A 12,517-nucleotide genomic window follows, 5' to 3' on the forward strand; every position below is an offset into this window, starting at 1 on the left:
TTTCTAATTCGTAAAGGGGAACTAATAACGATTTATTGCAAGGTTCTAGCCGTGGTGGATGTATTCTAGTATCCTTATCCTGTGTAGACTTGCTCGCTTGACGATTGAAGTAATGCAGCCATCTTTAGCCGACAGCCCCATCTAGTGGTGAGAAGGGTTGCACTGCATGCCAGCTTGAAAGTCATACTTTAAGTACAGATAGCGGGGTTGAAAGTGAGTCTAGTAAAAGCTGATCATCCATAATAAAAATCACTTGAGTAAAAATCATAAAGTAGATCAAATTAAAATATAAATACTTAAAAATAAGTATATGTTTGGGACCGGGTAAAATGAAAGACAAGCTGCTGCAAGTAATAGTGAAAACAAGGTTAACAGTATTATATTTTATTAGCCAGAAGTCCTACAGGTTAACGTTGTTGTGGGTCTGCTGGACTACAAAGCATATAGAATTCAGTTAACACAAGAAAGCAGCTGAAGACACCTGCATAGTTCATAACCAACGGTACCCTAGACAGATTAACACATTAAACCCATTAAACCAATCAATGTCACATCAGACTCTTGTCAAACATGTGGAATGAGAATAATTATTCCTTTAACAAAAATGTCAAATTTTGATCTAAATTCATAATTTTATGTCAAATGTGACATTTATGGAATCAACGATTAACGTGGTGAATACTAATAGGATGTGGGATGTCTGAGCATGTGTCAGCGATGGGCAGTGCATGGTTGTGAATCACATAGATGTGGCCCAAGATTAAGCCGCTTATCAATTTTATTAATCTATTATGATTATCCATTAAGATTCTGATGATCATTTCAGTCACAAAATGGAACTCTTCTTAAAGTGAACTAAATTGTATTAAGTTAGAGCAACAAGTAATATTTCTGAAATGAAAAAACATAAAACAATAACAAAGTGACCCTAAAATATAACGGTACTGCAGTAATACACTTTACCAAGTTTAGAGGCATTGCACGCAGAAGCTTTTAATGAGAATATGATGTGCACGTAGTAGCGACTGTAGCAAGAGATACTGATACATCGTTTTGCATTGGACCACGATGAGCGCTACCGTCTTGTTCCGTCAAAAGATGCAAGACAAAGATAGACGGCCGCACCGTCATCTCCATCATCATCATCATCATCATCATCCTCTGCTGCAAAGATTTAATCAAACAGAGTCCAACAATTTCACAGGTAAACTACGCTACAAAGAAAAGCATGTAGTGTGTGATTTGCAGTAGCGGTTCTCGGCTACGAGTAAAGCAGAAGCGATTCGGACAGATTTGCCCTTAGATCAACTCCCCCACAACCCCCGCCCTCAATTCCGATTGACTGTGGAACTAAGTCGGGGAGGGGGGTGGGGGGGGGGGGGGTGAGGCACCGGCAGGCAGGTGGTGGGTCTTCATGTGGGCGTTCTCAGGGAGCCAGCGGTCCCAGACTGAGCTCCACGTGGTGTGTGAGCCAGATGGCCTCGGTGGTGGCGTCCCCCGCCTCGTCGTTTGGCCTGATGGGAGCGGCCAGGTTGCGGAAGTCGTGTCGGATCTTGAACGACACCCAGACATCCGTGTCGCCCTCCTTCTGGGGCACCACTTTGATGAAGAAGCCGATCTTGTTGGATTTCCTGAAGGCGACCACACTGCAGACAGGACAGGGAGGGTGCAAGAGGTGAGGATTAAATGAGCAATGACCTGGGCAGAGGGGTGTGTGTTTGAGTGTGTGAGTGTGTGAGTGTCCGTGTGTCTGTGTGTGCATGTGTGTGTGCGCGTCTCTCTCACTCTGGGTCATCTTGAAAATCCTGAGGTTCGGCTAGTTCATCGTAATCAGCGGCCGCATCCTTTCCTGCCAGGACAAGTTCCTTGGTTGGAACCATCACCTACAACAACAACCACAATCCTTTAAAAATATGTCACGCGTAGGAGACAATTTCTCACACTTTCCAGTTAGGATACAGGCTTGGGCCATATGGGAATTCTATAATCAAGTGCGACATCGGGACCCTATGATAACCCAGTTATCACCGTGACCCGATAACACAAATCAATTAGCATCAGTGCAGGAAAGATATAATTGAAACAGTGTGTTCCATGGCATACCTTTGCAGTGCTGTTTACATCTTCCGGGTCGCCCTCTTCACAGGCCACCAGGGTAACGTGGGTCAGGCTCTCCACTGGATTGGTCAGGGTCAGCAGAACTTGGCTCTCCTAACCAAATATAGGACAGATGTAGGATGCATGTGTTTGTAAGTAGCCATGGCCTTTCAAAGCTTTTGATGTCGAGTAAGAAGCTCATGTACTTCTTTGCATAAAAAAGGTTCCAGGTTGGCAGCAGCATCTTAAAAGGTCAATGGTGGCTGGGTGATCTAACTATTGTTGCGGTCTCTCCTGGTGTCACTAAAACATTTGATGGTTATGATGGTTTGATCACCCAGTATTGTCCTTATGTTCGTGTATACATACACTTTTAAGATGGGCTAGTGAAGGCCTTGGGCATGAATATATAGTGAATCAGAGACACTGACCTTCATGTATCGGAGATTTGGAATAGACATAATCCTCACTTCTGGGATGTAACTCCTGTGAACAAAATGGAAACCAATTAGCTTCCACATATAACATGCCAATAATGACAACACTACCAAGAACCCACGTTATCACAGAATTGACTACCAATTTACAACCTATGTACCCAAAAACTATTATTTAATCACCAATTCAGAATTTAAAAATTCAGCCAATTCTAAAGACATTTTCTACAACATTGATCACTGGGAAACTTTTCCTAGCGACCTGAAAATGGATAATGCATAACAAATTTTCAGAATTATACATTGTATTCAAATTCTTTGACAGACAAACCAAGATAACAGTTTGATAAAACCAAACGGATACTCACACAGCCACCAGCTGAATTTTGAACTTAATCGAAGTCGGGTTGAATTCCGGTTTGCTCAAATTATGCTCGCATTTCTAGGAAAGGAAAGACGAATGTCAGTGTGACTCTACCACAGAGGACCCACGGGGGAATTTTTTTTTTAAATAAAAAATACAAACAAACAAAGACGTACCCTGCAGCGCAGCGACCTCTTCATGAGGAGATGCTTGTGTTTGGGGTGGAGCTGGGACGCTCCCGAAGGCTGGAAGTCCGGCTGCAGCAGGCGCTGCCGCAGGGTCGTCACTGCAAGGAACGCCACCGAAAAAGAGAGTTGACAACAGACCGGCAGACATGTAGCACGTCGCTGCAGGGCCAACCCGGTGGTACAAGGCCCCGCCGACCGGGCTCCTCTGGGGAACTGGCACCTACCCTCTGGTAGGTTAATGGGTCTTGTGTAGCAATCCTCAGGTAAGGGCTCCACCTCATCCAGGGCCTGGGCTGGCTCGATGTTGATCTCCTTCTGGTCCTCGCCTTCTTTCAGACTAGCGGGACAAACGGATTTCCCTCTAAGCCAACATGAGATCCAACCGATATCCAAAGGCAAGCAGGTCTACAGAATGTCAGGTATGCAGTGTCCCGATATTGAAAAATGGTTGTTAAAAAAAATCCCAAAACGTACAAATTAAATTTTCAGTTTGCACAGATTCTAATTGAATGCAGCAACACGTTGTGATTGGAGACTCACGTCAGGCCGGCCAGGTTGGATATGGGAGCTCCGGCCCGCTGTCTCTGCAGCCTGGTGCCAAGGCCGTACTTCTCCTACAGGAGAGAGCAAGGCTTGTCAGGCTCAATGCACTATGGCGCGGGATCTATGATATTAGTACTCATGTTGTTAACATACAACAGAATATTAAAAGGCAATGTCGCCATAAAAAAAGGCCATTTAGAAGTACATTTGCAAAAGATGCAAACAGAAAATCCACCTTGGTGATGGGAACAAATAGGGGCTTTAAAAAGGGTCAGGATAGAGGGGTGGCAGTGGTTTGGTGAGACATATGATCAATGTTGACCTATATGTTTTTAACTCGTGGTGCAACTACACTTGGGCTTACAATGGGTTTGCTACTCGTTAACCAATTCAAAAGGCCCCTATTGTGTGAATCAACGACATTTAGCTAGAGGGAGACATTCATGTGATCTGGGAAGTCAGAGTTAAGAGAGTGAGAGAAGAGAAGAAGACAGAGCTACTGTACACAGTACAGACTACCCAAAGTTGTGAAAAATACAACTCACCACCACATGAATAGTGTGTTGCTGGTAGGGTAAAGAAATCAAAAATAAGAATCATTGCACACAAGCAAAATGGGAAACAGGTTAAAAAGACAGGAGGAAGCAAAGTAGTTAAGCATGAGTTGCATCTGGGGACATGCAAAGGCAACAAAATCCATCTTTGAAAGCAGCCGAACCTCACAGATAATATTAAATAAATGACTTTATAACTACCCCCAACCTTTAAAACATCATGAAACAACTCATGATAAAAGAAAAATCGTATGACATTGACCTAAATAAAATGGATAATTGAGGTCAACTTCCTTGATGATCAAATATTTAATAGCTGATTGCATGGCAGACCCATTTATAAAGTTCAATGTGACTTTGAAATAAATTACAATAGTCCTTGGCTGCTTGCAGGACTCGACTGCAATTTTCATTCACTTAAAACCAATAAAGCACTAATTATTATAAATATTTTTACATTAGAAATATCCTCATTGCAAAATATTTCTTGTGGAATCAACCAAAGTGTTTGAAATGATGATAAGAATCTGTTTTGTCCCTGGGGATATATAAAAGTCTCTCTGTCAGTGCAATATGGAAAAATTTCAACATTTTAGCAAACACAATGCATGCTTATTAATTATACAACAAAGTTAGTAGAGTTAATTTCTTATAACTTCATATAATGCAACACATGGACCACCCAATCAGAAAGGAGGGTGCCGTTTTCACAGCGTAAATGGCTGTGCTACTCCAGATCATACGCCTTAGTGAGCTGAAAGCCTGCTGTAGTGTACCGAGAACGCCATCGGCATGCACTGTCTCCTCCTGGCCATCTTCTTCCGGTCTCGCTCCTGTCTCTCTCGTTGGGCCAACTGCTGGTAGTACTCTATCAGTTTGTTGATCTGCAAGTTGAACCACCAGGGATCAACAGTTTAATAATAAATCACATGCGTCTTCATTTCAACGATAAGGAAGGATGAGAATAATGGGGTAATTGTGTGTCTATTTGCATGTGGACCAGAGGTCTTGTGAGCCAGACTCATGTGGAAGGTCAGAGTTCCACTCACCCGCTGCGTATGAGGGTTTTCTGGTTCTTGCCATCCACCACTGGCTGTAACGAAACAAAAACACGATTCAGGTCCACTGTCACAACAGCTAGCAAGGCTTAAATTAGTTCTCAAGCCAAGATTTGAGAATTATATTTTAAGTGCTGGAACCGCACTATGAAATTGTCCTGTAAATGTCCCTCCCTATTTATTTATTATGGATATCGTGAATGAAGTTAAGTCTCAAATATGGGCAGGAATCGCAAGAAAGTCTATTGGTTGGTGAAAGGTTCTGGGTACATCCCCATGTAGGGTACATACTTCCTTGCACACACGGGTAACCCGTACCGGCTCCTCAGTGACATCTGTATCTGTTTGTCACTGTAGGTAGCACTGGGTAAAAGCTAAATAACTTAATACAGCCATTAAGTTCAGTGTGTCATAACAGTATGTGACTCACCAACTGATTTGTCTGCCATGCCCACGTCTCTGGAAGTCCAGCGGCAAAACCCACACGCAAGGTAGTAGGCCTTCTTCATGGTCGTTTTGGTGGGGTCGTCGGGCATGGGGGCTGGTATATTGGTGGCCCGTGTGGACAGGGTGTGCATGCAACACGGGCAGTCAAAACAGTTGGCGCATCTGCAGCGAAGAGGGAATTCAGGAGAGGTTTCATGGACTGTTTTTTTTTCCCCAAAGCATCAAAGAATCTGAAGACACTTATGGTTGGTTCTTCACGGAATCGCTGCTGTATAAATATAGATGTTGCTCACCGGTTCTTCTTCAGTTTGGCCTCGGCTGAAGGCATGTTCTCCAGGCAGCTCGGGCAGTAATGAGAGTCCACCTAAACACCATCCAGTGTAGGACTCGTTTAAAGTGCAAACAATGGGCTCAAAGGCTAAAGGATGAATATGTGAACAGAATACATAAAACTACCAGCATAACTTTTTTATATACATATTTATAATGGTTGTAATGTTTTAATTCCAGTGTTATGCCATAGCTGACAAATATATAAAGCTAGTATCTGGGTCGCTCTTGTATGGGTGTGGTGACTACAGTCAGTATGAACACAGCCAAACCGATTGAAGCATAAAGCAGCTAAAACACAAGTGACCTGCGTTTTAGGCCATGGCCTAATACGATATACAAAAACATAGAAATAATAAACAACTTCGCTAACATTGCCTATCCCGACTGCTTCCACACAGCGATGCACCGGCGGATATATGTGGCCTATTCATACTAGACTTCTAGCTATGTGGGAGGAGCACAACATTTCGTTTTAAACATTCCCGATCAATGGAGAACGTGTAGAGTAAGTGTCGACTGAATAAAATGAAGGAAAGGGGTCCTCTGGTGAAACGGGCTCAGCCATTTGACACATGACCGCCTGTCAAATCAATTGATCAGGCTGATCAGCAGCGGTCCACAACACTGTAGCTAGCCTAGCTCCCGATGCTAACGCTAGCTCACTAATGACCACTGACAGAAGACGTGGTGACAAACAAACCTCATGAGACACGCATTCCAGGGACCGGAGCTCGCTGCAATAGCGACAGAAATACAGCTGGGACAGGGGAGACCTGGTCTTCTTCTCCCCGCGGACCAGATAGATCACTCTATCGGGCTGCAGGAGAGACGCCATCTCTATACAAATGCAACCGGACTGCCTGTCAGAAGCCTAGCTACGACTCGCTAGCACGTATCCCCCCCTCTAGTCTTGACGTTATCGCTGTCGTAGTAGCACTTTCTGAATTCTTTACCCGCAGAATGGTGACCTCTGGTGGCCGCCAGTGGAAGTAAGCCTTAAAATGCTGACCTCTGGTGGCCACCAGTGGAAGTGACTAAAATATGAATATAATATATATATATATGAATATAATGTGAATATAGATATATACTGACGACCCACACACGCTACGTAATATGAGGACATTTTAAATGGCAGTGAATCACTTCCATAAAACGTATTCATTAATGTGGCAATAGTTCACAAAAACTACATTTCTCATCAGCATGTGTAGGTGTGTGTGTGGGTGTGCTTGTGCGTGCTTATGGAATGCATGTTCATCTAGTTATAGATAGTGAGGTACTCTGATTGTAATACACTTTAACTTAATTATACATATATAAAACAGACTATAAACCACATGCTTAGGAGTCAGTCCAGACTTTTAAGCTCTCTTAGAGGTACTACTTGTAGGCCTAATATACTTTGTGAATTGCTTTTAGTAAAATAAAATAGGAGTCCTAAATTTAAGACTGACACTTCCATTCTTTTTAGGAGTTACTCCTAAAGTCGCCACTTATGACCTACTTTTAGCCCCAAGATTCTTTGTGAATATGAATCTGAAATATGAATTAGTTGTTATTCAAATATCCTAATAACTTCAAAGGATAGAAGATGAAACTACTCAAAGTATGGAGCAAAGTTTTTATTTTTTTTTAACAATTTTGGAAATTAAACAAATTTGTATATACAAATGCAACTGGACTGCCTGTCAGAAGCCTAGCTACGACTCGCTAGCACGTATCCCCCCCTCTAGTCTTGACGTTATCGCTGTCGTAGTAGCACTTTCTGAATTCTTTACCCGCAGAATGCTGACCTCTGGTGGCCGCCAGTGGAAGTGAGCCTTAAAATGCTGACCTCTGGTGGCCACCAGTGGAAGTGACCCTTACAATTCTGACCTCCGGTGGAAGTGTTGGGACTGGAGTCATCATGACCCACACACCTATAGATATATACTGACGACCCACACCCGCTACGTAATATGAATGCGGGTGTGGGTGGCACACCCACACCCGCATTCTAAATGGCAGTGAATCACTTCCATAAAACGTACTCATTAATGTGGCAATAGTTCACAAAAACGACATTTCTCATCAGCATGTGTGGGTGTGTGTGTGGGTGTGCTTGTGCGTGCTTATGGGAATGCATGTTCATCTAGTTATAGATAGTGAGGTACTCTGATTGTAATACACTTTAACTTAATTATACATATATAAAACAGACTATAAACCCTTAGGAGTCAGTCCAGACTTTTAAGCTCTCTTAGAGGTGCTACTTGTAGGCCTAAAATACTTTGTGAATTGCTACTTTTAGCCCCAAGATTCTTTGTGAATATGAATCTGAAATATTAATTAGGTGTTATTCAAATATCATAATAACTTCAAAGGATAGAAGATGAAACTACTCAAATATGGAGGAAAGTTTTTATTTTTTTTTAACAATTTTGGAAATTAAACAAATTTGTATATACAAATGCAACTGGACTGCCTGTCAGAAGCCTAGCTACGACTCGCTAGCACGTATCCCCCCCTCTAGTCTTGACGTTATCGCTGTCGTAGTAGCACTTTCTGAATTCTTTACCCGCAGAATGCTGACCTCTGGTGGCCGCCAGTGGAAGTGAGCCTTAAAATTCTGACCTCTGGTGGCCACCAGTGGAAGTGACCCTTACAATTCTGACCTCCGGTGGAAGTGTTGGGACTGGAGTCATCATGACCCACACACCTATAGATATATACTGACGACCCACACCCGCTACGTAATATTAATGCGGGTGTGGGTGGCACACCCACACCCGCATTCTAAATGGCAGTGAATCACTTCCATAAAACGTATTCATTAATGTGGCAATAGTTCACAAAATCTACATTTCTCATCAGCATGTGTGGGTGTGTGTGTGGGTGTGCTTGTGCGTGCTTATGGGAATGCATGTTCATCTAGTTATAGATAGTGAGGTACTCTGATTGTAATACACTTTAACTTAATTATACATATATAAAACAGACTATAAACCCTTAGGAGTCAGTCCAGACTTTTAAGCTCTCTTAGAGGTGCTACTTGTAGGCCTAAAATACTTTGTGAATTGCTTTTAGTAAAAGAAAATAGGAGTCCTAAATTTAAGACTGACACTTCCATTAGTTTTAGGAGTTACTCCTAAAGTCGCCACTTATGACCTACTTTTAGCCCCAAGATTCTTTGTGAATATGAATCTGAAATATTAATTAGGTGTTATTCAAATATCCTAATAACTTCAAAGGATAGAAGATGAAACTACTCAAAGTATGGAGGAAAGTTTTTATTTTTTTGAACTATTTTGGAAATTAAACAAATTTGTTCAGGTCCTCCTGCATATGAGAGACAACTCAGCCACTGAAAGCACACACACTACACACTGTAGAGTTTAAAGCTTTTGCTGCCATATGAAATACTCACATGACACACCGCATTACATGTCGTTCTAGTCAGGGAGTCAAGGAGTGGAGTCATGACCAGCACCCATAGATATATACTGATGCCCCACACCCGCTACGTAATGAGGACCTTTTAAATGCCAGTGAATCACTGCCATAAAACGTATTAATGTGGCAATAGTTATATCACAAATAGCAAGTACATTTCTCATCAGCGTGTGGGTGTGTGCCTGTTTATGGGAATGCATGGTCATCTAGTTATATAAAATATGAAGAAGTGAGGTACTCTGTAATGCACTTTAACTTAATTATACATATAAAACAGACTATAAACCACATGTGCTTAGGAGAGCAAATTGTCTGCCAACCATCACTGGCCTGAGGTAGTTTATGTGACAAACCCAGTCAGTCCAGACTTTTAAGCTCTCCTAGAGGTGCTACTTGTAGGCCTAAAATACTTTGTGAATTGCTCTTAGTAAAAGAAAATATGAGTCCTAAATTTAAGTCTGACACTTCCATTCTTTTTAGGAGTTACTCCTAAAGTCGCCACTTATGACCTACTTTTAGCCCCAAGATTCTTTGTGAATACGGCCCCTGAAATATTAATTAGCCGGGGATTCGGAGGGAGGGCCTGGGGCTTCAGCGGGAGGGGGGGGCCTCCAGGTCAGTCCTCAGTCGGTGCCTGGGGCTCAGTGCTCCTGCATCTGAGAGACAACTCAGTCACCAGTCACTCTGGCTGCTCTGCCGGTGGAGGAGTCTGCAAAAGACCGAGAGGTCGAAACAGTGGAGCGTCGGACAAATGATATGGACCTGAAGTGAACTGATAGCTGTCTGCTGAAATATCACTTTCTCCTCCACGTTTGTTTCAATCTGGACTTCAGAGAGTCAAAGCCAAAGTTAATTTCCCCCAATTCCTTTTCCCCCATGGTCGAGATAAACCCCATTAGGAGTCTTTACTTGTTGTGGAAGTACCAGAGAGTCGGAGAACCCGACGCAGTCTGTAAGATTCATAATATCAGAGAATACCCCTTTAACAAATAAAGTGAGTTAAAAGCGATCATGACTCAGCGATTTTCTAAAGAACATGGCAATTTGGTGACCCAGACGTGATTCTGAGGAAAGGCCAAGGACCGGGAGGGCAAGAGGTGAGCGGCGGGCGCGAGGCTTGCCACCCCTTCCACGTGGCCACAAAAACAGGTGAGCAGAACCTATTGTCTGAAAGGCTGAATCTGCATAGGACTGCATCAGCCAACATTCCATGATCCCGGCCCAGGTGTAGATCCCACTGGCCCAAGGATGGATCCAGAGGAAGGATGAAACCAAAGTGACAGTACAGACCTGGAGCAGCCAGGAATCAGCTGGCGGGAAGGCGTGAAAGAGTTATAGGAAAGGCCAGCCCCGAGATATTTGGACTAGATAAAATATCCGAGCAATTGGATGCCACCTCCCGAATGACCTATCAGAATAGGCTAGCCTTGGACATGTTATTGGCAGAGCAAGGAGGGGTGTGCGAGATGATAGGGATGACATGTTGTACTTTTATCCCCAACAACACAGCTCCAGAGGGGTCGTGGCCAGAACGCTGGCAGGGTTACAGGCCCTCAGATTAGAATTGGCAGAGAACTCCAGCATTAATAACCCTTTCTCTAGTTGGATGGAGAACATGTTTGTGGGTGCCCCGGGTCTGCCAGGTGCCATCCAGGCTTACATGGGCATCGAGTATGACCCGGTGGGCTTGGACAAGGGTCCACCAGGGGGGCCCGACCTGATCTGGCTGGAGAATGTAGAATAGTCCCCGGGGCCCCATGATGTATTGCACCAATCGCTACTATAATCAATATACCTGGTCTAATCAAATAACGAATCATTATATAATCAATGTGGGTCATGATTGTCATTGCATAGTAATGTTTGGGTGGTGTTGGTGTAGCATGCTGTTTTTGTACCACTGCACTGATAATGGGACTGATGGACTAATGACAACAATGGGAACGGGAGCGACGATTACAGCAATGTCCAAAACCCCATACACATGGCGCACCAATACATGAAGATCACCTGTGCCATTCAAATCCATGCATGACTGAAGGGAATTTTGCATTTTTAATTGTATTTTTGTTATTAATTTTTTGCCTAGAAGTACCTATAAGTATTATTTGTGTTTTGTGTTTCTATGATTGATCCTATCTGTGTGCCGTTTTGAATCTATAATTGGTGGTTGAATGACATGATTGTTTTATGACTACTGTTTTATTGTTGATTATATGGCATAATGATTGTCTGCCTACTGATTTATTGATGATTGTATGACATAGTGATTGTGTGTCTACTATTTTGTACTTGAGTGCGGCATTGTAGCCCACTGCGTGTTCCATGTGACCAACCAAGGTGAATACAGTCCCATGATTAGTGACGCGACAATGAGTTTCTCCAAATCGGGCTGGGAGTTTTCCTTGTCGGTTGGTGGTGTTGATGATTGTTACATGGAGGTGTATCCATGAGATTTCTTTTTGCTTTATACATGTTTTCTACTTTTATATGGCTTGTAGAATGGTCAGCAGTGAAGCATTCGTTCATGTGTAGAGCCATTCATACACGTATCAATTCTTCTTGAGATATCAGCAGGCCAGGTGTCTGAGAAGCCCAGAGACCAAGGCCACGAAAACAAGCGTAATGCCTAGCCACGAGAGGTCAGGATCAAGCCCGAAACCAAGTTGTAATACCGACACATAGCCAGAAGGGACCAGCACTGAGTACACATACAGGTATCCAAGAGGCAGGAGTTCAGCACCATGCTTAGCTAATCAGAGCACATTACGGAGACCACGCCTGCCCATTATTAAAGTCCGGACACATAGCTCAAGGGACCAGAACGCTCCAGGTAATGCATTTATCAGATGCCTTACTAAGCGTATCTCCACGCATGCTTATACAATTCCCCTCCTTTTGCTTCGTAGATAACATACCGGACCTTTAACAAATAAAGTGAGTTAAAAGCGTTCATGACTGCGATTTTCTAAAGAACACGGCAAATACAAAAATGTAGTCCCTCCTGGCTGCCTGCAAAGTGCGTGGCGGTTGCTATGCAACACACTGTAGTGTCCTTCAG

General features: G+C 43.2%; 1 protein-coding gene across 1 annotated transcript; it reads right to left on the reverse strand.

Moving 5' to 3' along the window:
- Nucleotides 1-368: 368 nt before the first annotated feature.
- On the reverse strand, nt 369-6,903 carry dctn4 (dynactin 4). Its single transcript, XM_084469483.1, has 13 exons — nt 6,722-6,903; nt 5,982-6,052; nt 5,672-5,850; nt 5,233-5,276; nt 4,960-5,067; nt 3,627-3,700; nt 3,311-3,423; nt 3,075-3,184; nt 2,903-2,976; nt 2,529-2,583; nt 2,104-2,211; nt 1,786-1,883; nt 369-1,646 (listed from the first exon to the last, which is right to left on the reverse strand). Exons 1-13 carry the CDS (start codon nt 6,854-6,856, stop codon nt 1,427-1,429), a joined length of 1,389 nt encoding a protein of 462 aa, XP_084325609.1. The 5' UTR covers nt 6,857-6,903; the 3' UTR covers nt 369-1,426.
- Nucleotides 6,904-12,517: the final 5,614 nt, after the last annotated feature.

This window comes from Micromesistius poutassou (genome assembly GCF_964030765.1).
Source record: "Micromesistius poutassou genome assembly, chromosome: 6".
Lineage (NCBI taxonomy): Eukaryota > Metazoa > Chordata > Actinopteri > Gadiformes > Gadidae > Micromesistius > Micromesistius poutassou.